Below are 26,709 nucleotides of genomic sequence, written 5' to 3'. Positions count from 1 at the left end.
GGTTTCATTGCATGCCATTGTAGGAGATCAGTAGCATGTGTCTTAAAGATAAGATGTGAATATTGGAGGAAGTCTGGGGTTCGTCTTAATCTTGAAATGAAGGGGAACCTTTAAGAATATTTATGATAAATCTGCACAGCATCTTATAATCATTAGAGAAGAATTTTTAAATTGCTTTCCCTGATACTAGATAATACTTAACCAATGAGACTAAATCTTTAGACCCTAATCCTGACCTGCTTTATGGAAGCCTTATTCCATCCAGCAGATGAAGAATTACTTCTTATAAACAGCAAACAATTATTAAAAGGAAGCATTTTAAAAAACTGCCATCCCTTCAGAGCCTGATTTAAAAAAATAAGTAACATTTTTCTGAACAGAACGCGAAAATGTGTCTTTCACAACTGAACTTTTACCCTCTGAGGCGGAGGCATTTTAAATGGGGTTACATGTCTTTACCTTTGACTTATTATGGCTGCATATTTAAAGGGAAGAGCTTTTGCCGATGCACAGCTATTTGCAATTCTGTGTATATACATTTGTAAGAAAGCTGTGCAGTAAAGCTAATTAAAGTGTCCGCTTGTCAAGGGAATGGTCGACTGCCAGACTGACGTGCTTTATTATACAGCAGGGTTATAGTAACTGTGCCATGATATTTCAACATAGAATGAATTGTTTGTAACTCCAAAGACCTTCCTAAGGGAGTCAAATCCCTGCCAAGGCTTATGCATATTCGGTTAAAGGCCTAACCCTTTGTGAAGCCTTCAGCTGTCTTGAAAATCAGAGAGGTTAATCAATAAGGCAATAAATGAAGTGCTATAATTGACTATTGTGTTCATTCATTATTAAAGCCCATTCACAAAATAAACTAAATTAAAGGAGTTAAATATCCATCGGTTAGAGCTTCAATATAGCTAATGTGGCTAATTGAAAAAGAGAAGTGGGACAACTGTTGACCCAAACAATTAAATCCATAACAGTGTTCTTTTGATTATAAAATATTGTATCTCTATTTGTAATTTTTCATGTGTGCCTTATAGCTTTGTAAGTAAAATGCACATTACTTCAGCTTATTTTATTTAAATTTTATTGCGGTCATGCAGTCTGAGGCAGATAATACATTTCTTCAGGATAATCCAGGGACTGCGAGAAAGGCTGAAGCATGAAGGCCTATCTCACCAGACATTGAGTGTTTGGCCAGACAGTCAGTGCTCTGCTGGACAAACTGAGTCCACATTTTGTATTGCACTTGGTGTTACATTTGGCAGATTATAACCAACAACAAAGATTCAGTCGCACTTAATTTTCATTTAAATATACATAGATCTAAGCTTAATGCAAGAATCTAGAAGAAAAAAGAAGAATGCAGCGCAGTGCAATGGCAAAGATGGATTTTAAAAAACCTGTCCTGCTTCATCAAAGAGTGGCTCATAGCAAAATTAAAGACTACTTTAGGGAGGTAGGACAGAAATACAACTAAATTAGCCTACCTGTTTATGCATGAGCATTAAGTGAAAAGCTTTTCAAGACTTTATACAATTTCATACTAATCTAAGCATAATTTTATTTTGGTGGGATGCTGTACCATATTTTAGTTGCACATGCATGTTTAAGCATGGCATTTTAAATAATCACAAATATTTCAGTGCTATAATAGGCAGGCAAAAAGGAAGTTTGTCTACTTCTTAACTAATTGGAACTAACAAGATTTAGAAAAACGTATCCCTTTACTTTCAGAGTGTTTGCATAACAGTGTTGTGCATCACATTACCAGCGGCATGTTTTACTTTGTTTGCCTTGTTGCCACATTTCTGAATATCCCACAAGGTTAAAACAACACTTAGAGCTCTAATCTCATTGACCAAGGAAAGAGAGCCAGTACAAAATTTCTTCAAAGCCACTTTCTTTGGAGAGAGGCAATGGGAATAAAACAGAAATCAAGTTTTCACAACACTGATTAAATATGCCTTCTCCCAGGACCATTTGCAATGGGACAGTTGCATTTAACACATCATTTGATGGTATATTTATTTTTAAAGACCATGTGCAATTAAAGATCCGTTATCTTTCAAGTCAGAAGCACTGCCCAAGGGGGAGGGTTTCTGCGCACTTCCGCAGGAACCCGATAGAAAATCTCACTATCAAAGCTGCCATTGGCCCCTGCGCACGTCACTCAGAACAGGTCCCTTTCCCACTTCCTGTTCTATAAAACATGACGTCTGCGCTGGTTCATCCTCTTTTGGCATTTTGCTGGACCCGAGAACATGAGCTCTGTGTCTTGTCTGTGCATTAGACTATTATCATCTCCGTTTTAATTTAGTTAATCTGTTTCATCCGCGCACTGGGGCTCCGGCTGCACTTTCGATTTCAGTTTTGTACAAATAGAACACTTTTTTTAAATAATAGTCGTGTTTATATAGTGCGTTATATATTCTGACTACTTGCTGTGTTGCTTTCTTGTCCACAGGGCTTTTTCCTCCACAGCTTCTCTGCCAGCTTGCACCCACACTACAGCTTGCTGGGATCGAGCTCTGCTATGCCTCCTCATCTTTGTGTGCAGGCCTTGGTTTTAGGCCCAGCTTCTACCCTCGGCCCCCTTGGACACAGACCCCATGTCACCCGGCACACACGGTGTGGTTAAGCCTACAGGTCTATGCAGCACTTATATCCTGCACCTGGTGTTTGAAATACACAGTGTTCTGTCCGGTTGCATCGCCGCCGCACCCAGTGATCTCCCACTACGACAAGTGATGGTAGGGGCTCGGTGGCTCTGGACTGCGGCCTCTCCACGAGTCCCTCCGTCTCCTCCTCCAAACACGCAGCTTCAGAGACAACCGTGCCTCCTGTGCCCGCTACTCTGCCTGCATCTGCTGCTGTGCCGGCTCCCGCGACCACACCTGCCACGGCTGACGTGCCCGGGGTGCGTGCCCCTGCGCAAGCTTGTGAACGACCCACGGGCTCCCTCCCCCTCTTCCGAGTCGTCTTTAGCCCCCTCCCCGCCCCGCCAGCAGCGACAGAGGTCCGGCTCCGCAGACAGAGTGCACGACGAGGCCATCCATGCAACAGCAAGATCGACCAAATCTGCGCTGTACTGGCTGAGCATGCAGCACAATAGGTGCTGTCCCTCCCACACCATGACGCTGGAGTCTGAGGGGAGTGTGCCTGCCCCATCCCCGGATGAGGACAGTAGGCAGGCCACCTGGGAGGAGGACCGCCAGTCTCTGGGTCTGCTCGCTGACTCAGAGCTTGAGGCGGAGCTCATGGAGGTGGAACTGGCCTTATCCACCCCTCCTCCTCCGTTGAGTGAGGACATCCCTCCTGCTCCTGCAGGACAGGACCAGGAAGTCTGGGCAGTAATTCAGAAGGCCGTGGAGTGTCTCCTGCTTCCCTGGCCATCTGATCCTGCCCGCCACGCTCCAGATTCGAGAGAGGTCAGCATTCACAGCTGACCACGCGGGCCCTCCCACTGCTTCCTGACCTCCTCGAAGAAACTGAGGGCCACATTGGGTGGTCCAAATTATATCAGTTGGCTACTCCCTACAGTTTCAAACATGTCCACCCCTCTTCCAATGCATGGTGTGGATGTGAGTGAGGGACACACTGCAGTATGCGTCGAAATCGCCGTTCTCCTGGAGAAGTGTCCCCTTAAGGGCATCACGAGGGATTCTATTCCCCATACTTCCTAGTACCCAAGAAAGATGGTGGTTTCCACCCCATCTCGGATCTGAGGCGCCTGAACTGCCACCTCAAGGTGTTGCGCTTCAAGATGCTCAACCTGCGCACCATGTCCCAGGCCATGAAGCCCGGCAACTGGTTCACCACGGTAGATCTGAAAGATGCGTACTTTCACATCCCCATTGCACAGGCACACAGGAAGTTTCTCCTCTTTGCCTTTGCACAGTTTCTGAAGGGAGCTCGACAGCTATAGCCTCCTTGCACCCCTTCACTGCCCGCATGGCGCCTTGATGTAGTGCTGGATACACTTTCCCAAGCCCCATTTGAGCCACTGAACTCAGCTGAGCTGAAGCTAGTGTCACTTAAGACTGTGGAACTCTCCTCTGCAAAATGCATGAGTAAGTTACACGCCCTGTCCGTACACCCATCGTGTGTCCGTTTTGCAGGAGATGGCTCCAGGGTCACGCTACGACCTAACCCTGCGTACCTCCTGAAAGTGCCGTCTCCATTCCATGTCAACAGGCCTACTGAGTTGATGGCTTTTCACCCTCCTCCCTTCTCTTCAGAGAGAGAGAGAGAGTCGGCTTCACCTGCTCGGTGTATATAGTTCATTTGTATGACATTTTAAGTTGTCAGCACAGTGGAGCTCTCCACTCTGTACGGTTCAGTTGAGTAGGATGCTCCTGTGCTGCGTGGAGGCAGCATGAAATGTTCTTGCTGCCACGCAATACATATTGTTGGTTTTCAGCTCGGCTACTCTGTTGACTAGCCGGCTGTGTATTATTGTTGTTTTTCAGTGGGTCTGTGACTCCTGTTGGATCAGGGGTCCACTACCATGATAATGCGGAGGCCGCACAAGTTGCTTGATTGCCCACACCAAATATTGTGCAAGTAGATTACGGCCTCACTCCTAGCTGCACTAGTACATAAGCCGGCGTTGCTATTGTAAGCAGCGGGCATAAGACTTAACCTCTTTAGCCCCGCTTGGAATATGCTGATTCTAGACAGTTCCTGGTAAGAGCGTGACTGCATTCCTCACTCCTGGGTGGCCCAGGTGTGGCACAACAGGGACCCTGGGATTACTGTCGGGAGTTGTGTTGCCGAGGCCGCCTAGCGGTCACCTCGGGGCAGGCTCCCTTATCAGCTCGCTGCCTCCTCCCTTGCTACAATTATACAGTAACCCCTCCCCCTTGGGCAGTGCTTCCACAATGCCCAAGGGTTGCAAGGTTGCACGAGAGTCCTAGCTCCCAGCAAAAGAGGATGAACCTGCGCAGACGTCATGTTTAATAGAACAGGAAGTGGAAGGGACCTGTTCTGAGTGACGAGCGCAGGAGCCAATGGCAGCTTTGATAGAGTGACGTTTTCAATTAGGTTCCTACGGAAGTGCGCAGAAACCCCTACCCCTTGGGCAGTGCTTCCTTTTTCAGATAACCTGGGTTGCATTTGCAACCTATTGTTATCTATACGTCTTATTCCTCAATGTACATTTTGCCCACTGTTGTGTTTTTATATTTGGCATCAGAGCAAATTATTGAAGCTTCATTTGAAATATCATAGTAGGCCAACCTTTAGATGTTTCTCCAGTGTCTTAGTTCAGAGATGGTCCATATGCCCCTGACCCGAATGCTTTTAAAAATGCATCACTGGAATGGCGATATAATAGGCCCTCTAACCACAAAAGGTCAGTTCTGACACCTTTGCTTTTCTGACAAAAATATAAAAGAACTGAGGGCCCAGATCACAACTTTGTTTGAAGAATGATATTCCCTCTGCTCGGTTGTGAGAAGGTCAGCATTAGCCTCAAGCAGGTGAAGAGGAGCCACAGAAGACCTCTGTCTGTTCAGATGCATTTTTAAAGGTCTAATCCCTGATGGATAAATTGCAAGTCTCCTTAATATCGCAGTTTCTGTGAACAATGTTGTCAAGCAACCATTATCATCTGCATGTGATGAAGGACAATGCAGAAATAGGTCTGAATCTAAATACTTATATAAACAAGCCCAGATACTCTAAGGTTACACAGCTCCAGTCTGAAAATAACACACTAGCATGAAGTCAGTCTGCAAATGACAAGACATGGTTATTGAAATTGGGGAGAAAAAAAAATATCTACTGTTTGTAAGTTAAATCAAAGGGAAATGCAAACAGAAACGCCTCTGGTAAAAATCTGACACCTGGTAAGATGAGTGGCCCCTATGGTATTGTGTCTGTGCATAAGGGGGGGTGGGATTGATGCGGGTGTAATGATTTTTTATTTTTTTTAATATTGTATTTTTATCAAACATTTTCAAATCCATTCTACATTTATGATACAGTGTTTATCTGATATGGTATAATGCACGGAGATGTGACACAAACATAACACAATGCAATTAAATTAAAATGTATTAATGAAAATATTTATTTCTCAAGGAAATTGTATTTTTAATTCCCCATGAATATTGCCAGTACAGCCGGTATTTTATTAGAATGCAGTAGCACCAATGCTATGGAGAACAAGGACACTTTCCCTACTTACAGCCAATGCTTGCTGGCATTTAACATGGGATCTATACAGAAGAACTGAAGCAAATGAGGACAAAGTCCAATTAATAAATGAATAAAGATGACTGGAACTGGAATGTTTTGTTTACTTAGTTACTTATACTAGTTTTAGTAAATACCTTGCTGTTTGAATAACAACATCCATATGTAACTTTATGGCTTCATGGCTTCTGCTGTTGTAACCTACCCTATATCCCAATGTGTCCTGGAAAAGCAGGTCAGACAATGGGTCGGGTAAGGGGGCAAGTGTGACCTTACAGTCACTTCATCTTTACAGTTACATAAACACAGTGGTTGTTTATAATATATAATCACTCATATAGATGTAGATATACACACAAAGTGCAAGAATTAAAACAAAACTTCAATCCACCAGCCAAACTGCAAAATATAAACTGAGAACTCAAAGCTGAATTAGCACTGGGTAAACACAATAATCATCTGCCAACATCAGGTCTGTTATTTGGGATAGGAACATGGCTTGAAGATTTGTGGTTTTAATTCAACTTGAGGCTTTGATCTGAGCAGTAAAGAAACTAAACAAAAACATGGTCTGCTGAAAGAGTATTTGTTGTTCAGGTAAATACTGATCAATAAAAAAAATCATTAGCAAAACAGATCGGTTCAAATGAATTGAAAATTAATGATCAATACATTTTAAAATATTTATTAAGGGGATATTGCAATGAATAAGCAATGTGAGAATCACAGTGTTTGCTTCGCAATTAAGAGGGAGATGCCATTTTGTCATTAATGCCAGTTGTTTAGTTGCAGAATACTTTAGCAATTTCAAAGGGCCTCAGCTGCAGTCCTGGTTATAATCAAAGGGCTGTCCATAAAAAAAATCTTGAAATAATCATTTATAATTCAATGTGGGCTCACTGAAGAATCTCTCTTACACTGGCAAAACAGAGAGAGTAATTGAAGTATTGTCATTCCAGTCTACTTCCATGCCCGAGCTGTCCCAAGCTTCCCTTTGCAATCTATGTCACAATGAATGCATTCTTACGGTTACATGCAAATGGATCATTTTATTTATGATGGGGTGATAAAGTGCAACTCCAGTGAGCAATCAGGCAACTGTGATCTGCTCCCGCAATGGACAGCACTGATTAATGCACTCCACAGAGAAATCGTCAAACTGTCTTTTTATTTTTTATTCCTGTGATGGCTTCTTGTGCCCTAAACACCCTGATGTCAGCAATTAGCAGTGGCAGTGTTTCATTAATCCATCAGTTTTCTGGTGCCGCAGTTAAGATCTTAAGATAATAGGCAATCATTTGTCTAAACCACGGGATTAGTGTAGCTCCACACCGTAAGCCTAAAATAAAGTGCATAATTTCACTGTGTTTCTGTGAGACAGACAGATAGAAACTCTCTCTGATGTACATCTATGTAGTTTCCAGGTAACTCTGTAACACTAACTGCAAGTGTGAAAATGTGTGTTCACAGCTTCATATTACACTGCTAAAATATTCACCCGTAAATCTTACCAAAATACAACTAACACTAAGAATCAGAAATTAATATAATTTCCTCTGAAAATGTATTACAAAAATATAAAAGCAAGGGTGATCAATCATTTTGGTTCCACAATTTCCCCTTCAAAATAGTACACTGAAACAGTTTTCTCTTTCCTAGTCACCAGAATTTCATTCAACTGAAATGTTACAATCTCCATTAATGTAGTTACGATTTAGCCTGGCTCTGTGTATAATTTAGCTGAAAAACAAACCTTTCACTCACAACTCGTCATCTTCATTGCCTTGTACAAAGATAGAGCTAATTGTTTTTTTTTTTACATTATTTTGCCACAATGAAGAGTGACAAATACTAAGCAGAAAAGGCCAGATTTAACAAGACATTGTTATTATTAATGTATAAATACTATCCTGTAGTGAAGCATACCCCCCACCCCCAGATATAAAGTACAAATTAATAAAGCAAGCATCCCTCCATAGTTGTCATGACATTATAGAAATTACATTTATTGATATAATCAGTAATATAAAATCAATAACATTTTTCTATAAGCCTACACTAACTGCAAACTAATAACTATATATTTGCCATTGTTAACAGGTGAAGTTGAAAGCATCCAGCAGATTTCCCAGACTTTTGCTCTTCTTTCTAGTAGTCTGAAACCCAGAAAGAGCAAATCTGAGTCTCCCATTAGAAGAAGAAAAAAAAAAACTGAAATTCTCTCAAATTGAATGTTCTACGGTCTTATGATAGTCAGGTGAACTGAAAAACAGTGAGCTCAAGCTTTTTTTCCCCCCTACCACACAAGGGCTTAAGAATAGGATTTGGAAAGTTCTGATTCATCTTCTACTTGCTACAGCTAGGAGAAAGGATTAGGAAGAAACACATGGCTTCTAAATCCCCACAACATAACAGCTCTCCCTTGCAAACATATTCCAGTTCTTTTTTCTAAGAGTTTTAAGTAAAGCACCTTGCAGGAAAACCTCGGTGCACCTCATTTGGGAAATGATTTTGAAGGGCTAAATGTTCCCCAAGGCTTTGAGCGATTTGAAAACTCAAAAAGATCTCCCAGTGCTACTGCTTCTGTGAGCATGGCTGTTAAATATTTGTCACGTTTCAGCATCAAGGCATTTATGCAGCCCTGAATTATTTATTCACTGGTCTGTGTGCAACTCCCAGAACAGCGATGGAGACTGCAATGATTCTGACTGTTTGATGTTGCATCTCCTCAAGTGACTAAAGAGGCTATAAAGCAGCCCATGGCTTAAGCCTGCCGTCTCAGTCCTATTAGCAGTAAAGACCTCCCTATTCAGACTGCTAAGTAAATCCTCCAAGAGCCCAGAGACTGTTCATGCTTGAAAGCAACTGTTAAGAATTTGACAACAACCAAACTGTTCCAATTTAATCCATCTCCCAAGGTAAGAAGAATTATAGGTAAACATATGCCTTCATTATTTGCTTTGCTGCGTTTCAATACTCCAATCCCACACAATATTGCCAGCCAAGGATTAAATGCAATCACCTCTGGATTTCAAAGCTCTTGCATTGCAAAATGAAAAAAGCTTATTAAGTGCTGCAGTGATGGTTAGCTGGCTAGTGACTATACATTTTATATTCCTGATGCTTGAAATTGTTCTAAACTTAACCTTGGAAATGAGATACACGCAAGGCATGCATGAAAAGAGCTTTTCCACCCCACAGATAAATGATCCAGAAAAAAAAAAAAAAAAGGACTACGACAAACAAAAAATTTAAGATAATGACCCCCTGTTTATGCAGATGCATAGTTGATGAAATGCATCTACCCCTTGAGTCACAAAATAATTACCCCCGGCTCAGTATGTTAATACTCTACTGTATGCTGATCTTGTGCATTTAGATTTCTCTGCTAATACACATAATAATGCATACAATTTATACAGGTTCTCAGAGTGGTTAGCACATTCACACCTGCAATGATAATAGAGAGGTGATAGTAGGATTATTGCATGACATGGTATTATACAAGAAAGCCTCTAAGACAATCTATTAAATATTGCTTTTCTACATTGGGAACATAGGGTTTAACTACCAGTTAAGTAGAGCATGTAATGCACAAAAAACTTTAACAAAATGCATTGATGTCAAACTGAGCATACAAAAACTCAGAGACCTTTGTCTTGGAGCTCCAAATGAGTCCACTGTGGAAATATTTTCTAAGTAAAGGACTTGCATAATCCCACCAAGATAGTCATGCCTTTTAAAGGATACTGGATACAGAAGGATAGACATTTTACTTTTATTCACTTTACTTCTAAAATAATGTTTCAAGAGCATTAAATAATTGGACAGGATGTGTGAAATCAGTGAGTAACTTAAAAAGATTAAAATCTGCAATGAAAGTTTATATTCACCATACTGGTATTACCATATAAAAAGCCAGAACTGCATATTGCAAACAATACCGAGTTAAAATTCCATTTTTTTTTTTCTTATACATCAGATATATTAAGAACAGTGGAGGATTCATTTCACCATCATTTTGAAATGTAATTTGCACAATTCAAAGCTTTTTAAAAATATTAAGACTTTACCGGATGACTACAACATTTCTAATAAATACCACACAAAAAAAAAAAGATAACAAGCAACACTAGAATAAGCAAACCCAAATGTTTAAATGTAGACAACACATTTCAGCTGTAATAATATAAGCTGAGCTACTCTGTTTCCAGTGCAGTTACAATATTCAAATATTCAGGCTTGTGCATTTGCCTAAATCGCATCTGCCTAACTTGTGGATTTCCATTCAGTCTCAGTCTCCAGGGCTAGAGAGAGACCATACACAAACTGTTTGAGACATTATCCATGACTGCAGTACCAATATAGCAAAACCCCAATAGGATGTGCTCCTCAGCAACTGATCGACATTTGGCAAATACATCCGCCTCCTAACAGCACTGACAGATGCTAACCTGTGCCTGTCCCCCGACAAAACACATTTCCTGTTTCTTTTGGCACATAAATAGGCAGATCCACTATAAATATTCAGAACAATACAATAGAAGAACAGAGTTGGGTTACAGCCTATAAATTAAAGCTCAATAAGTGGCTCAAAAACTTTGCTGAGCGCAACTGTCCAGACAGCATGGTTTCCAGTCTGGATTGTGAGAGCTGACCGTGACCGGGATTTCCCCAGTTTCTGCTGTGGACTCACTATGAGAAAGAAGAGGATGGCTTGTGCTCCCCTTATAAGTGTTAGGTCTGAACACATCTTATTGACCATTCACTGAAGATGAGGGCACCTGGCTTGCAATGCTTAGAAGTGAATGTGTGAGTACTGTGAATTTGGATAGTGGACAATTAATCAAGTGCAATCAAAACTCATGTTAAAGTTTAATGATGAGTGATTGTCATATAAAACAATTGCATAATTTAAACTATCATAGCTATCTAATCTTTGGCCTACTCTCTAAAAACATTTTACAAGTATTTTTGTTTTATTATTGTATTTTTGCTTTGAAATTGCTTAAAAGACTCCCTGTAATCCATTTGACCTAACTTCTAAATCGGTACACTGATTTTGTTGTTCTGGCACTTTTAAAAGCATGCTGTTCTTTTAATTAAATCCCTTTATGAGCCCCTCCTAGCAGAAACATGGAAGGTTTATTATGTACCCTCGCTTCCAGTGTAGCAGCAGTTGTCCACTCAGGCACTGAAAAAAATAAATAAATAAATCACAACTCGACCCTTCTCCCTTTACTGCATTATGTCTTGTGCACTGAAGCATCGCTATTCTATCATGTTCCTCTCCCTCAAATCATATTGTCATTCTTTTCTCCACTGGTCTTCAGATTGTTATACTTTAACCTGCATCTCTGCAAACCGTTGCTTCAAGACTGTAAAAAATGTGAAATAATAGAAATTCAGTGCCATAGATTACAACTGTCTCATAAAAGCGTTTTTATTGGATGCAAAAAAAAAACACAAACAGGATCTAACCTCACCGGGATTCCACAGCTGTTCTGTTTTAGACTTTTAGAATTCCTTTGGATTATTTCCTGGTCACAAGTACTTAAACAGAGTCGGCAATGGTACATTTTGATGATCGCACTGTGGTTTTATAATAAGCACAGCGCCAATCCTCAGTCCAAGAAATCTATTGAACGGGAAACTTGCAATTGCACCCCAGTTGAATTGGCGTTCAATTGGAGATTTCAGACAGTTAGGCCTACATATTGCAAATGGAAAGAAGATTTTAGTTTATATCCACTATCTTTTTAAAGCATCCGTAAATATTGTAACATACTGCCCTGACCAGGGAAAATATGTTGAAATGAGTGTGTTTCCATTATAAGGATTAGTGCCATCATAAAGAAGATGCAGGCTTTAGTAAAACAATCCAAATAATTGAACACTTTCAAGTAAGGATGTTGTGCAGTTTACAGTTCAAATGGTTATCCATTGTAAAACATCTATCAATTATAACAAATTCCAATAACTGCCACCAGGCCACAACTGTCCTCAGCCACGGTCATAAATTTGTCAGGAGAGTAACACCATGACCAGGAAAGCCTATACATCCAGACCTTCAAATATAATCAAATGAGGCAGAAAAACAACACATTAAATACTACAAATAGTTTTCAATCCCAACATTTACTACAGAAATATGTAACAAATATAACTGATAAATATAAAATCTATTTTTGAAAGCATTCTTACTATACAGCATTTTTTCCACACCTGCCTAAAACTTTATATATAGCATAATAAGTCCGTTTCCTGCAGTATAGCACTCCTTGATCCAATAAACCAACATACAAAATCTCATATTCAGTAGGAATAGCCAATGTACATAAACGCATGCTTTTGAAGCATTGTTCAGTGATTTAATTGATTTTTACACAACACAACCCCTGTCCATTTGTTCCCAAAATGCCCATCTAATGAAGCACAATGTCTACTGACAAAAATAGATGCATGTCAAATGAGTAATGGATAAATGACAGAAGTGATTGTAGATAAGCCACTACTTCTAAAAACAAAAAAAGAAAGAAAAACAATTGTATTAATAGAAGAAAAGTCAAAAGTAGAAGGTATGTAGGTATGTCCCATTCGTGTTTCTACAACTCTGCAGTGCCCCACTCTCTCTTCTTCACACTGCTCTCATAGCTTTATAGTAGGGCTGGGCGATATGACTTAAAAATAATATCTCGGTATTTTTACAAGTTTGTGCGATATACGATATACATCTCTTTCTTAGTTTTTACCCAATCAAGCCACAAAATAAGACGAGACATTCAAACTACGAGTATTTTGTTAATCCTCCAGTAAGCAAAACTAACAAATACTACATGCAGGCTGTCATGGTAAATATATGCAGAAAGCAACATTACAGGGCTAGTGTTGTGTGATTACACTCACCTAAAGGATTATTAGGAACACCTGTTCAATTTCTCATTAATGCAATTATATAACCAACCAATCACATGGCAGTTGCTTCAATGCATTTAGGGGTGTGGTCCTGGTCAAGACAATCTCCTGAACTCCAAACTGAATGTCTGAATGGGAAAGAAAGGTGATTTAAGCAATTTTGAGCGTGGCATGGTTGTTGGTGCCAGACGGGCCGGTCTGAGTATTTCACAATCTGCTCAGTTACTGGGATTTTCACGCACAACCATTTCTAGGGTTTACAAAGAATGGTGTGAAAAGGGAAAAACATCCAGTATGCGGCAGTCCTGTGGGCGAAAATGCCTTGTTGATGCTAGAGGTCAGAGGAGAATGGGCCGACTGATTCAAGCTGATAGAAGAGCAACTTTGACTGAAATAACCACTCGTTACAACCGAGGTATGCAGCAAAGCATTTGTGAAGCCACAACACGTACAACCTTGAGGCGGATGGGCTACAACAGCAGAAGACCCCACCGGGTACCACTCATCTCCACTACAAATAGGAAAAAGAGGCTACAATTTGCACAAGCTCACCAAAATTGGACAGTTGAAGACTGGAAAAATGTTGCCTGGTCTGAGGAGTCTCGATTTCTGTTGAGACATTCAGATGGTAGAGTCAGAATTTGGCGTAAACAGAATGAGAACATGGATCCATCATGTCTTGTTACCACCAGGCTGGTGGTGGTGGTGTAATGGTGTGGGGGATGTTTTCTTGGCACACTTTAGGCCCCTTAGTGCCAATTGGGCATCGTTTAAATGCCACGGCCTACTTGAGCATTGTTTCTGACCATGTCCATCCCTTTATGACCACCATGTACCCATCCTCTGATGGCTACTTCCAGCAGGATAATGCACCATGTCACAAAGGTCGAATCATTTCAAATTGGTTTCTTGAACATGACAATGAGTTCACTGTACTAAACTGGCCCCCACAGTCACCAGATCTCAACCCAATAGAGCATCTTTGGGATGTGGTGGAACGGGAGCTTCGTGCCCTGGATGTGCATCCCACAAATCTCCATCAACTGCAAGATGCTATCCTATCAATATGGGCCAACATTTCTAAAGAATGCTTTCAGCACCTTGTTGAATCAATGCCACGTAGAATTAAGGCAGTTCTGAAGGCGAAAGGGGGTCAAACACAGTATTAGTATGGTGTTCCTAATAATCCTTTAGGTGAGTGTATATGTATGTATTAGATACACACACACATACGTTTAAAAATTGTTTTAATAAATCTTAAATGCGGGGTGCTTTATCTCAGGGATTATATATAGAACAATGATTCGGTCAAGGACAGCAGCTCCCGTCCAATACAGTCCATATTCACCGATGTCTCAAATTATGTATTAGAGGAAAATCATAATGCTTGCGCGTTTCGACTTCTCTTCCTCAGAGCACATGTACACACACACACACACACAGCATGATTTACTGTCACACAACACCAATAACACAAGTCATGTAATCACGCTACACATGCGCTGTAAGGTTCAGATTCAGGGAGATTTACAACAGCCGGGTTTATAGTGGCGCATTAACATCTGCTGGACAGACATTTCTCCTGTGACTGTCGCGTCTCGATTCTACTTACAAATACAGCACGTTGTTAATACAAAATTGTTAATAATAATAATAATAATAATAATAATAATAATATTAATAATAATAATACAACCATCTTAATAAAAAGAAAATGATACTTCTGCATCTGTTTGCATTGATTTCCAATTTATTAAAATGCAAACAAACGTTTATTAATTTTATACAAATGATATCAGTCTATATTAGCGGGTGTGGGGGGGGGGCTGCTTGCAGATCGAGTTCAGTCCGGCGACGAGAGCGGGGCGCAGCGTGTGCGCCTGCGCATTAAAGCATCTCTTGGTTGTGTGTTATTGTGTGTCGGGTCTCTCTCATGTGCGTCTGTGTTTCTGATGCTCATTTCTTGCCGCATCCAGCACGTGTGGAAGAACCGGGAAGAACGCAAAGCGTCCTAATGACGTAAAATACTGCCGTAAAGATTGCAATTTGCGACACCACGATATAAACGATATAGCATAATATGAAACGATATACGTTTTTCTATCGTCATACGATATGTATATCGTCATATCGCACAGCCCTACTTTATAGTTTGTTTTGCGATTTATTTTTTCTCTTTAGCACCATGTGGTAGAACTGTATGCGGTTCCAAATTTAGACAAGCTTTGAAAAATAAATATGCAAATGTTTCCATTCTGAGCACTACAAACAAGCATGTTGCTAAAGACAGACCTCAGTGGAACAGCTAGTGTCACTTCACTCCTGGTGTACCTGGTACCAACAAGTACCATTCAAGACTTGCCATGCTGTTTCTTAGTTGTGACTTGCCCGGAAGTTGTACATTTAAAAACTCTTCATAATTGTGACTTGAACTGCCAGGTCTGGATGACCAGGGAATGTGACCTTGAAATTGAAAAACAGGCAACAGGCAAGAATAATATTAAATATACAGAACAAAAATATAAACTCAACATGTAAAGTGTTGGTCTCATGTTTCATGAGCTGAAATTAAAGATCTCAGATCCCCATATGCACAAAAAGCATATTTCTCTCAAATTGTGTGCACAAATTTGTTTATATCCATTAGTGCTAATTTCACCTTTGCCAATATAATCCATCCACCTCACAGTTGTGGTATATCAAGAAGCTAATTAAACAGCATGATCATTACACCTTGTGCTGGAGACAATAAAAGGCAACTCATAGGCCAAATGTGCAGTTTTGTCACACTACACAATGCCACAGATGTCTCCAGTTTTGAGGGAGTGTGCAACTGGCATGCTGACTGCAGGAATGTCCACCAGAGCTGCAGTGAGAGAATTGAACGTTCATTTCTCTATCATAAGCTGCCTCCAACGTCATTTTTAGGAATTTGGCAGTACGTCCAACCGGCCTCACAACCGCAGACCACTTGTAGCCACGCCAGCCCAGGACCCCCACATCATCTGCGGGATCTTCTGAGACCAGCCACCAGGACAGCTGATGAAACTGTGCATTTGTAAAACCAAAGACTTTCTGCACAAATGGTTAGAAAGCGTCTCAGGGAAGCTCATCTGTGGGTCGTCATCCTCACCAGGGTCTTGACCTGACTGCAGCTCTGGTGGACATTTCTGTATCCAGCGGGCCAATCGCATGCTCTCTCTAAACCCGAGACTTGAAATACATTTATTAGGCCCTAATCTATGCATTTCAATTGACTGATTTCCTTATATGAACAATAACTCAGTAAAATTACTTTGAAGAAAAATGTACAAGCTTCACAAAGTTTTAAATCCCCGAGTTGTCCTGTATTCCTCCTCAACTTCCTTTAAGGCCAGTGGCCTGATTTTGCATTAAAAGACTAAATTTCTATGTATTGATTCTAACTTTATACACTTTTGATAGTACACAATTTTGCTTAACCCACATGAGGTTTTTGTCCATGTCTGGCTACTCTCAGAGTGTGTTCCCCATATAAAACTAAGGAGTCTTTAGACCATGTCATCAATCAGGGCTTAGTGAAAAGTGAGGGTGCAAAGAAAAGATTTCAACCTCAGGGTAATCTATGAATACTTACAAAACAGAGTGTGGGGGCTACATGGGGAAAATATCCAACAAAATCACATCTTAAGGTGCAAAGAGACTTGTTTGCAAATTTGCATGAATAAATAAATACATTCAATTTCTAAGCAATTTCTCAATGAAAGCTATTCAGCAAAAGACTGCTAGTCCTCTTTATTAATTTACATGGAGGCAGTGCTAAATACCACCTCCATTAATCTTTCTAATTGGTACTGTCTTGGAGGTTTACACATGAAAAATTAGAGTTTAACAATATAAAATGTTGTTCTGTGTAGACATTTATGATTCTTTGAAGCATTTACTCAGAGGGTTCTTCCACAAACCCTTCCACATTCATGGTATACATTTCATCCATCTGAATGAGGAGCTGCCTCAGGGCCTGCATGACACACTAGGCTAAGCTAGGAAATATGGCTGTAGTTGTCAGCTCTGTTCTATGGTTATTACGTAGCATTCATATAATCTCTATGTCCAGAATTCTTCCTGTAATATGGCACTTCTCTGTGAGTGCATGTATTAGTGTGTACGTTACAAAGGTGTCTGGTACAGTTCCAAAGATGCAATTAGAAGTCAATTAAGCCTTTTCCAGGTGATCAGGAGTGTTTGGTGATGCAGTGACAAATTCCCTTGCGGTGCAGGCCCCAGGCAGACATCATTCCCCTTCAGCATTACAATAAACACTTCCACAGTGTATATATAGATATGCTTTTTTATCATTATATTGTTATGATTCAATAAACTATACTAATTTGAATACTGGAGAGATTCCCCTTTGGAGATATTAAAAGTAATCAATTGAAAGATATGTAAAACAGAGCCAAATAAATATATTGTATTGTACGGTCAAACTTCCCTCCAAAAGACGCTTCAACATGAAGAATGAGGAATCTGTGTCTAGGTTCCAATCCTTTAAATGGCAATTAGTGCAACATGTGCAGGAAATCCTGTTCTTCACCGAGAACAAAGAGTGACTGACTAATGTTGATATTAACGCTCGAAACAAAGATTGTAATATGATTGTTTATTTTTAAAAATTCTGCAATATTAAAAATGTACATTCAATTTCAATTTATATTGGTTAGCATAACTACTAGTCTTCACAATTATTTGACAACTTATTACAATTTTTCAAACTAGTTTCGATTCTATTAAAGTATCATTGTGCATTAATGTTTTATTTAATGTAAGCAACACAACTAGACAATACTGATTACACTTATCAGATCAAGCATACATTTTATCTTATTTAACACATGGTTCCATCTGATATGAAGCTATATGTAAAGCTTGAACACTGCATCCTATTTCTTGAGTTATTGTTTTGCTGTTTGTCTTGTCTTACCAATAAGACGAGAACCATGTGTCCTAATAGCAACACAGCTGCAGGATTTAGAACAAGCAGTTTATGCATTACTAAGACAACATCGTTTAATTCTTAGGGCTGATGACCTGTTTATCTATTAATCCTTTTAAGATTGTACTTGCACATTCAGCACCTGTTATATCACAATAGTGTGCTTGTGTAAAAGCAGAACAGGGTGACGGTTCTTTGAAACTTCTTTAGATACTAGACAAGCACCCTTTATAGAAGAGAATTCACTATGTGCATTGACCTTATCTGCTTTTTCGTATTGCTATCTTACAACTAAATAATCTGACCATATCTTCTATTAAAGTAAAAGCTGTGCTATCCCTTTAAGACTCTGCATGAAACGTTTGGATTATCACATTAGCATTTATTATGCGATCGTGGTACTGAACAAAAGCATGCATCAAATAATTTCAATACTTCCGAAATAAGAAAGATTAAGGGAGAGGGCATGTTCAGTTAGACTGTAGGGACTGACTCAAGTATACCTACAGCTGCTCAACACTGAACTTTGTGATGAAAATACATTTAATAATAAACACATTTACTCCCATTGTATGAATGTATTCAAAAATACTGTTCTGTGCACATAAAGGACCTACAAATGCATGAGGCAAACAGTTTTAAAACTGGCAGGCAGGAATAACTAAAATCCATAAAGGAAGAGAATCGTATGAGTTGTCAGCAAAATTAGTGACAAGTAATGGTTTGATTTTATTTATGGTTTCACTTTAATTTGTTAGTCAGCCTAGGTTTGCTTCATTTCTCAATCCAGTTGCTTTTATGGCTTAAATGTGACCACCCACCACTGAGAAAATGAATGCAATCAAGTTTACTCTAGGGTGAAGCACACCCTAATTAGCGATTAGACCTAGCCCTAGCATTTACACTTCCACTGGGAAGAAAGAGAGGCTTGGGAAGTCATTTTAGATAACTACTATAGAATGAGCCAGCCAATTGTCATGCATATAAGTTATCATTTTAAGCTCTGACTAAGCCTTTTTCGAGAGAGCAAACGTCTGGTTTTCAATCAAGGGTATATCTCTGCCAAGAATTCTAGAACATAATTTCACAACATGCTATTTTATATCCCTTACTCACACTCTAAAGTGAAATCGTAGACAAAATGGGATGCCAAAACGCAAACAATTGTTCCTCATTTAATAGTTATAGCACAGGGATACACTTATTTCAAATAGTAGGTTCTTTATATGAATTTAAATACAAAATTAATATGAAGTGATTAATGTCTAGTAGGCCTATGTACATTCAAGTTCAATGTTAGCTTTAGAAATCTCTCAAAAATAACAGGAAAAAACACAGTCCCCTACTTTTCTCCATAAACTTTGCACAAGGTTGCTTTGTTCAGGAAAGGGAAGTGAATAGTTCCAGACTAAAACAATTACCTCTCATTTTTGACTTTGTGGTTATGAACGGCAGCCATGTTTATGCCCTACTGAGATGCTCTTTTTGTATACCTAGATATATATATAAAACAAGGTGAGGTACTAAATTGCAACCTTCTGCTGATGGAGCAACTTTAAACTTATAAATTGGAGTCATAAGCTGAACTCCTGTCTGCCCAAGGCACTGTATCAGAGCTCCATCCCTCAATGCCAGACACAAATAGGAAGCTTAAAGGCAAATGTGCAGAGCTATATTCCTGCAAGGACCTAACTTGAGTGTACACAATTAAAATGACTAATTAAGATCAATTTCAACATATTTTCCTTCTGCTTGTTTTGCAATAAATACACTGGCATGATTAAAACATAAGGAGGCCAGAATAATTAGAACACCATAAAAAAACTATTTAGCATTCCATGCCACTTGCTTTCTGGACAAATATTTATGCCCTCTTCGTTTAGCGTGGACTTAAATAAATCACCAAAATTAATGTTGGGTATCAGTGCTTGGCAACTATGAAAATGTCAAAAAAGTCCTTATATTTTGCTGCTCTCATCTGTTTTTACAGCACTACTCTGACTCTGCTTGTCCACGCACTCAATCACTGTTTCTAATGTTATTTTCAATGCAGCACCATGAAGTCACACGTCTATTAGTAAGGCCAACAGTCTGTTACAAGGGGGTCACAGTGAAGCTTTTACATTGGGGAAAAAAAAAAAAAAAAGACTCCCCACATTTATTTTACTGCCAGACAAAGCAGACGAGAAAACCAATGCAAATTAATCGAATACAAGCAGGCACTAATGCACTAATGACTGACAAGTGGTAATGACACTAAAGCGCACAGATGTAGGCTGACATTAATGGAGAGATTTGCCTGTGGTCATACACATGGGGGGAAAAAGCAGATCCACCTGCCTACTGCCTACAACCTGGGCACAGAACAAAAATGAGACATGAAGCAAGATGAATTAGCTGCCCTAAGTTTCTCTCCACTGAGATGGCACAGACAGCACATTTCCATAATGGGAGGAAATGTTCATGCTGGTCCCAAATCAGGACGACATTGAAGGAAGTTTCATTTCATCGTGGATGCTGGCTTCACTGTGCTTGTCAGTGCAATTTCTTTATACTTAAGTGGTTTGCCTTTCACCATTTTATTGTTTTAAACAATGGAAGCCCTCAGAGCATTAATTAGTAATGTTTTCCTGAATGCTTAGTTTCTTGCAGTCACCTACAACAAATGCTATCTTTGTAAACATGATGTCCCGGATAACAAGATGTTGTTGTGTTTTTTTAGATGTTTTGAAATGGTGATGAGATCAAACTTGTAATTACTCAACCATGAGTATCTCTTGCTCTTCATTAGCCTTCTACTCACCAGGCTTCCCCTTTTTGATAATTCATTAGCTTTTATCCTTGTTTTCTCATCTGAAGACGAACCTTGTTTAATTAGAGGACAGCTGTCTGCTCAGCATCTTTTAAAGATTCAAACCTAATGGCTAATTATGGAATGAATTGAGTTCTCTCAATCTGGATACAACTTGGTTTGAAATAAACTTTTCTTAAGTCATTAGGTCAGGGACTTCCAACATGCCTGACCCCAGAGTGCTGCCCACCTAAGATTTTACCTAATTAGCTAACTAGTAGGCCAGAAGGGCCTAACCACAGCCCAATACTACTGTTGTGTACCTGACTACAGCCAGGTTAAGTGTAGGTCTTATAATAGTAACCAGCTGTATTATTGAACAAGGTAAACCATAACATGTCTCTAGAAGCATAGCGACCATTGGCCTACCAGAGCAAGCATTCATCTACTCTTGAGTAAACATCAGCAGTGTGTTCAATATTGAAAACAATTTGCCACCAGAATTTGCCATCAGCATTACAAAAAACACATGTAAATTGTTTATTTAGGCTAACTCAAAATGAGAAGACATTTCTTCATCAGTAAGTAAGCTACAATAATTGTCCTTACATTACAGTGAATTCTGTCTGTGAACAAAGACCAGTATTGTCGTCTTCTGCAGCAATCCAAATCCTTCTTTCTAAGACTGGAAACAGTTAAAGGACAGAACAAGTTGATTTTCCGAGATGCATAACAATGCAGGTGGCAATGCTGAAGTCGTGTGCAGCAAAGATAATAAAATAACAATGATCACATTTCAATTCATACAAAAACTATTCACAGTATACAGGAAGCATCACATTACCGGAAGCGTGTAACAAAGCAACAAAAACAGCCCAAATCAAATCCATCTTAACTTATTTGTCATCAATCACCCTAGAGTTTCTTTGTGTTGAAGCCCAAAATCCTCTTTAAATTAGAGATCTTTAATTTCATTCTCCACTGAGTCAAACCAAAAAGCTGCCTTCCATCAAAATGTTCCACTGTAGGAACCCCAACTATATTAAAATACCGCCCGACTACGGATAGGAGCAGGTTTTGCTTTGTCATAGGGAAAGTATTACTCATAAAATACATCCATATACAGTTGTTGATGTTGATGTCAAAAGAAACCTAACAGTTTTGGTCATAGATCATAAAATACATACACATCTTTAGCAATAGTGAGAAGGTTCACTGCAATAAAACCACAAACACTGGACTGGAAAACTAAATAGGTGCACAACTTATTTTTAGTTCTCAATAGACGAATAACCAGGATGGTGGGCTTTTTGAGGGGCACACTGGAAGCCCTTACAGGATGTACTGTGCAAACGTTTCTTTTTCCAACCCAGTCACAAGACAATCATTCCCAAAGGCACACTGAGCCCAGACGCACACTGGCTTAAGGACATGTGACACTTGTGCGCCATTAACACACACACGTTACAGCTCAACATGATCACTTTCTCTGCTCCACAGCTTAATCATTCTGCATACATATTACCCGGATAAACTTAATCTGCACAGAAAAATACTGACGATGTGTGGTTTGTCAAGCACCGGGGAAAAATACAAAGATCTTGGCTGCTACTTGAACCTGGACAGATCCCACATTGTTCAGCGGCGCTACATTGTATGCGCAGCCTCCGGAGCCTAGACACTAAGTTAACTTCAGCCACCCTTTGCAGAGACGGCCTTAAATAGATCTGGAAATGATTTGCCACATTAACACTTCTTAATACCGATAGTTTAGTAGCCTACGTGGACGTTTAGCTCACAATGACTCCTCCTCTCTCTTTAAAATTGCTAGTTGTTAACATGTTCTCCCGGGTGTCAGCAGTTTTTAATTCAACCAGAGTAACCCTCACTCGGCACGGCTGGACGTACACACGAAGCAATCAGGGAACTGCTGCAGTCTCTTTATAATTGGTTTGTTCGTCATTATTTGCTACGTGACATAAAAAGCGTCTTTTAATTCAAATGCAGGGGGAAGAAGAAAAAAAAAAGGCATTCTAAACTCAGTGATTGACAAGTAAACAAAAGCAATATTTACATTCCATTTTAAACAAATCTTTGATTCCAAATATTTGCTTGCTGAATAATGTACATATTACAGAACAAAGTTCCTCCTGTACAGCACCGTTAGCCCCGGTTTATTCCAGGCAGCCGGTACCCGTTGTGTGCGATGCTGCCCCCATCAGGGCATCCCAGTCCCCGCAAGCATTCGCGTAATGAACTAATTAGTCTAGAAATCAAAGCTTCCGTCTTTCGAATTGAAGACCTAAATACGTTTCCGCTCAAAAAGATCAAGGTTTCAGATTTCAAATAGTAAAAGAGTTACATTCATATCAGTAATTAAGTTAGTAGCCCTAATTGATTTTACAGAAGTAAATTTGGAATTGTTCTCGAGTCAAATCGAGCAAAAAAAAAAAAAAAACTATTTGTAGAAGTAAACTCTTTTGGACAAACCCCGTGTTTCTGTTTCAATAGTAGCATGCCGATTTTTTGAAAAGCATGCTTTTGGTGTGCAACTACTAAGGGAACTACACGTTTTATTTTACACAGTGTGTTTTTTGCCCCAGGGAATACATTTACTATGAATGTCTATTGATTTACATATAGATAATGCACCTCTTCCCATAAAAAAATCCATTGTCCTGAAAGCAGAAAATAAACCCTTTTAAGTATTGAATTAAACAGTTTTGTGTCACCGCAGGCATTCTGGGGTACATAAGGCGAAAACTATTATGTCTAATAGTACTACATAAAGTCTTAGTAGGATCCCTGGACTTGCTAGACTATGCAGCGCACCCAGCCGACTTCATGTACATCTAAAAGAAAGTTGAAATACTTAGTTTCAGGTTTTAACTATTTAATTATCATCGGTAAGAATGGATACAAAGTATATTTTAATTCGCATTTGATATCTAAATAAAAATAAGCATCAGCATTACCCTATGCGATGTATAGGTGTTGCTTTTAAAAACATAAATACACATAATTATAAAACGCGTGTTCTTAGCGTTGACCATTAACCCTCTTTGTTTTAGAACAGTGGTAACCAGTCTGTATTTAAATATTGCTGCAAATGTAACTTTTACTAGACTACTTACGTTATAAGGAAATAATAGTATAACTATTTGAAAATAACAATGGACAGTTTAAAATTATTTTATATCAAAATAAATAAGAGGGAGGGGGCAATCACATGTGCTAATATTAAATGGTTAACGAGTTAAAAGGTTAAAAACCAGAAGTGTGACAATGATCGTTTAATTCACTATTAAATCGCAGAAATGCGGCTACTGCAATATACAAAACTGTGTATTTAGACCGAAAACTGGATGCAGCGCCATGCATATTCCACGGTTTTATTAGACAATTGATTTTAATTTATGGCACAATTAAGTGCACCTATGTATGTCAACACACACACAACCTAAATAAATGTATGTTTGAGTGTTTTTCATTCTTTGTCCTAAAATTGGCCTAATTGTTCAACTGAACAGCTATAAATTAAAAATATACAGTCTAAATCACATAATGTGGCGTTGATTGTTTCCTGGTGTTATAAAGAGCCAAACCCCAAACTGAAAAGCATTGAACTCAATGCTCTCTCGAAGTTCCACAACTTTCTGCCTTAAACTCACAATCATACACAACTATCCAAACTGTACATCAAGGACTTCCACCAGTGTGCAGGGTTTACTGGAAACGCCAGGCAATGATGGTGTACAAGTCGGTGCCAAATCTCGGGCATGCTGCCAAACTGCAGCTGAAGGTTTATAGCAAACGTGAGGTGGTCGGTTCCATTTGGAGACAACACATTTTCAGTTGTAACATTATATTTAAAAATAAGGGCCAATAAACATGTTGGGATGTTTATAAACCCCATGCACGCAGATATTGCGCTCCACGGGTATACATCTACCACTGCGCCTTCATCGCATTTCGTTTATACACAGTAAATAACATCTTCAACCAAACCACCCAGCTCTCCACCTTTAAAACTTGAGTCTCCAGCACGGTGCTCTGTGGTTAAGGGAAAGCCGGCCTAATGGTGGGATTTTCTCACTTCCAATCCTCAAAGCGATGACAGAAGCGCTGCGAAGGGGAAAGGGAATGGGGGGTAAAAACCCGAGTGGTTTAGGAGGCGCTCCAAGGGTTTCCTTCCCAAAAAACGGGCTGAGCTGCGCTAAGTTTTACGCGTCGGAAACATGGAAGCGCACACGAATCCAGACGCCTTCACACGCAGCTTTGTGCCTAATGACCTTATATACTGCTTTTATCCCAGCAAATCGCTTACAGGCTGAGCTGTATTTTTATATACTGGCGACAGAAGAAAGTTTGAACTATTTTGGAGCACATTCCCAACCATTGTTCTCCTTCTCCGGCGCACCAAAAAAAAGTCGATCTAACCCGGAGACGCGTCCATGTAACCCTGTAAAGTTTCTCTTGCCATTTCCACAGCCCCTGCCCGTGTTACCTCTACGTTTTTCTCCAACAAACTTCAGCGAGAGTAGCGGCGGAGGGGACTTTCTCCCCAACTCGGACCCAGCTGCCCAAGGTGTCAGTTTACAGCTGCTGGCAAAAGGCACAGGATTCAGCTCGGGTTCTTTTTTTCAGTTCCCGGTTTAAAAAAAAAAAAAGACACAGGTATGTAAACAGGCGTAGGAAAATAAAAGCTCTTACCTTTAAATGCTTGTCCTCTAACTAAGCCCAAAAGACTGACCGCCGCAAAGAAGCAAGTTATAACTCTCTCCATTGCGGGAGTGTAACAGATGTTCCCCCCCAGCTCCCGGGGTAAGATGGATGTAACTCTTCCTCTTGCTCAGAACTGAAACTGTTCCTCTTTTTTACAGTTACTCTCCGGGTACCTAAAGCGTCCAGTCCCTGCCTTTCCCTCTTAACTACTTACTTGTGCCTCTCTAGCTGCTCCACTCCCGCACTGACTTACTGACTGCCAGGAGAGCGGCGTGACGTCACAGAGCTCTCAGAGCCGGCGCTCTCCGGTAGAGGGGGTTTCTAAGCCCCCGCACTCGGGCTGGGGTCAAGTTCAGGCAGCCTAGTTTCACTGATTCATAATAGTAATACTTGATTTTGTTTATTTCTTAATTTGAGAGAAGGTGGCAACTGTAAAACAAGACATGTGTATATATCAGATGTTATAGAAAGTGTGGACGACACAGGGAAGCATGGAAAGATGTAGAAAAATAAATGAATGGATCTGTGAACAATCTAAAATATGTGTCCACACTGAAAGGGTCCAGAAGAATCGACCTAGGTGGTCCAGTTCTGATGCTCACGTGCCCATTGTAGGCGCTTTGGGCAGTGGACAGGGGTCAGCATGGGCACCCTGACTGGTCTGCGGCTATGCAGCCCCATACGCAACAAACTGTGATGCATTGTGTGTTCTGACACCTTTCTATCAGGACCAGCATTCACTTTTTCAGCAATTTGAGCTACAGTAGCTCGTCTGTTGGATCGGACCACACGGGCCAGCCTTCGCTCCCCACGTGCATCAATGAGCCTTGGCCGCCCATGACCCTGTTGCCGGTTCACCGCTTTTCCTTCCTTGGACCACTTTTAATAGGTACTGACCACTGCAGACCGGGAACACCCCACAAGAGCTGCAGTTTTGGAGATGCTCTGACCCAGTCGTCTAGCCATCACAATTTGGTCCTTGTCAAAGTCGCTCAGATCCTTACGCTTGCCCATTTTTCCTGCTTCTAACACATCAGCTTTGAGGACAAAATGTTCACTTGCTGCCTAATATATCCCACCCACTGACAGGTGCCATGATAAC

The 26,709-nt window shown here is 40.0% G+C and overlaps 1 protein-coding gene across 7 annotated transcripts in view; it reads right to left on the bottom strand.

Annotated features, from left to right (window-relative positions):
* Nucleotides 1-25,862, bottom strand: part of LOC136764593 (receptor-type tyrosine-protein phosphatase mu) — a 224,168-nt gene extending 198,306 nt beyond the window's left edge. For all 7 annotated transcript variants that reach the window (XM_066718779.1, XM_066718788.1, XM_066718797.1 and 4 more), the window contains exon 1: nucleotides 25,596-25,862. In XM_066718779.1, the coding sequence (XP_066574876.1) occupies nucleotides 25,596-25,668 (73 nt within the window). In that variant the 5' untranslated portion in view covers nucleotides 25,669-25,862. The remainder of the gene's footprint in view (nucleotides 1-25,595) is intronic.
* Between the last annotated feature and the right edge of the window lie 847 nt (nucleotides 25,863-26,709).

The sequence above is a fragment of the Amia ocellicauda genome, chromosome 2, assembly GCF_036373705.1.
Source record: "Amia ocellicauda isolate fAmiCal2 chromosome 2, fAmiCal2.hap1, whole genome shotgun sequence".
Classification (NCBI taxonomy): Eukaryota; Metazoa; Chordata; class Actinopteri; order Amiiformes; family Amiidae; genus Amia; species Amia ocellicauda.
Note: the sequence above shows the minus strand (reverse complement) of the source record. Positions and strands in the feature narration are given on the sequence as shown.